General features: G+C 39.9%; 1 protein-coding gene across 7 annotated transcripts in view; it reads right to left on the reverse strand.

Moving 5' to 3' along the window:
* Positions 1 to 2266, reverse strand: part of LOC107690665 (hamartin-like) — a 16608-nt gene that overhangs the window by 12689 nt on the left and 1653 nt on the right. For 5 of the 7 annotated variants that reach the window (XM_016489049.1, XM_016489050.1, XM_016489048.1 and 2 more), the window contains 3 exons: positions 2017 to 2214; positions 1764 to 1867; positions 1485 to 1637 (listed from right to left, as the gene is read on the reverse strand). In XM_016489049.1, coding sequence (XP_016344535.1) covers positions 1485 to 1637; positions 1764 to 1867; positions 2017 to 2125 — 366 coding nt within the window. In that variant the 5' untranslated portion in view covers positions 2126 to 2214. The remainder of the gene's footprint in view (positions 1 to 1484; positions 1638 to 1763; positions 1868 to 2016; positions 2215 to 2266) is intronic. The other 2 variants (XM_016489052.1, XM_016489051.1) reach the window with 1 other exon arrangement.

Raw genomic sequence — 2266 nt, forward strand, 5'->3', positions numbered from 1 at the left:
AGCACCCCATATTGACAGAAAAACACGGAATTGTTGACATTTTTGCAGATTTATTAAAAAAGTAAAACTGAAATATCACATGGTCCTACGTATTCAGACCCTTTGCTCAGTATTTAGTATAAGCACCCTTTTGATCTAATACAGCCATGAGTCTTTTTGGGAAAGATGCAACAAGTTTTTCACACCTGGATTTGGGGATCCTCTGCCATTCCTCCTTGCAGATCCTCTCCAGTTCTGTCAGGTTGGATGGTAAACGTTGGTGGACAGCCATTTTTAGGTCTCTCCAGAGATGCTCAATTGGGTTTAAGTCAGGGCTCTGGCTGGGCCATTCAAGAACAGTCACAGAGTTGTTGTGAAGCCACTCCTTCGTTATTTTAGCTGTGTGCTTAGGGTCATTGTCTTGTTGGAAGGTAAACCTTCGGCCCAGTCTGAGGTCCTGAGCACTCTGGAGAAGGTTTTTGTCCAGGATATCCCTGTACTTGGCCGCATTCATCTTTCCCTCGATTGGAAGGGTTCTGGTCGTCCCAAATGTCTTCCATTTAAGGATTATGGAGGCACCTTGTGCTCTTAGGAACCTTAAGTGCAGCAGATTTTTTTTTGTAACCTTGGCCAGATCTGTGCCTTGCCACAATTCTGTCTCTGAGCTCTTCAGGCAGTTCCTTTGACCTCATGATTCTCATTTGCTCTGACATGCACTGTGAGCTGTAAGGTCTTATATAGACAGGTGTGTGGCTTTCCTAATCAAGTCCAATCAGTATAATCAAACACAGCTGGACTCAAATGAAGGTGTAGAACCATCTCAAGGATGATCAGAAGAAATGGACAGCACCTGAGTTAAATATATGAGTGTCACAGCAAAGGGTCTGAATACTTAGGACCATGTGATATTTCAGTTTTTCTTTTTTAATAAATCTGCAAAAATGTCAACAATTCTGTGTTTTTCTGTCAATATGGGGTGCTGTGTGTACATTAATGAGGAAAAAAAATTAACTTAAATGATTTTAGCAAATGGCTGCAATATAACAAAGAGGGGAAAATTTAAGGGGGTCTGAATACTTTCCGTACCCACTGTATATCTGATTTATATATATGATTTATATTATGCTTTATATTTCTGAATAATCATGTGACACTGAAGATTGAAAATTCAGCTTTGCCATCACAGTAATAAATTGCATTTTAAAATATTCCAATAGAAAACAGTTATATATTTTAATATATTTATGATCATAAGAGACTTAAAAATACATTTAAAAATCTAAAAACTGAACCAAAACTTTTGAACGGTAGTTTATGTAACGTACACACATATACACATATATATATGTATAGAAGACAATTTAGGGACAATTTTTGGACATTTTTCACTGAAGAAATCCATTTCAGTTATCTCATGTCAGAACAGCCCACATGTAAGTCATTAACCAAGTTCAAAGTTCCATTTATAACCCCATCACACTTGACTGGTTTTGAATTTTTGGTACCTTGAGGCATTTGAGCAGCGAGGCGAGCAGAGGGAAGCGAGCGATCTTGTGGATCCATGGTGGCTGCTTGCGAACAATATGGCCAAGGAGGGTGATGGTGGAGAGACGGCAGCTCTGCTTGCCCATGCATTCATTCATCTTATCTAAAAGATACTACAAAGAAATATATCCAGATGAGGCTGTTATTCATTAATCAGTGATGTTCTGAAATCCATGATGAAACAATCACTATTCACCAATGTGTTTAATGGAGACTACTAAAGATGAGAGTTCCCTCACCTTATCATGGGGCTCCCTGACAGAAGACAGGATGTCCACAGCTTGAGATGAGCTTGTCTCCAGGAAATATTCCACAAGGCTATTCAGCAACATGGTCCCTTTATCTATTAAAAAAAATTACTACATGTATCCATTGATACTGACAACAAATTACAAGCGTATTAAGTAAAGTTTAAACACAAGTTGGACAAATGTACTGGTACAATTTGACTCATGCACTTAAGAAATTATGCAAACACAAGAGCCAACTAACCTGCACTGAGTGTTTCCTGCAGCAGGTTTTTGACCTGCTCCAGCTCGTGTAGGTCAGTGGACCCCAGAAGAGGGACGAGGTCAAACACATTTGGCTGGTCTTTGGCCATAGCTGTGCAGGACAGTGGGCAGGTCTGATGCCTTTGTCACAGCATAAACCGATGCCCTGTGGTGTCAGCATGGGGTGTGTATGCATTAACTAGTGACAAAAAATACAAAACACGATCACTGTTAAAAACCCCCCCCCCCCC

The sequence above is a fragment of the Sinocyclocheilus anshuiensis genome, unplaced genomic scaffold (genome assembly GCF_001515605.1).
Source record: "Sinocyclocheilus anshuiensis isolate Anshui unplaced genomic scaffold, SAMN03320099.WGS_v1.1 scaffold2041, whole genome shotgun sequence".
NCBI lineage: Eukaryota > Metazoa > Chordata > Actinopteri > Cypriniformes > Cyprinidae > Sinocyclocheilus > Sinocyclocheilus anshuiensis.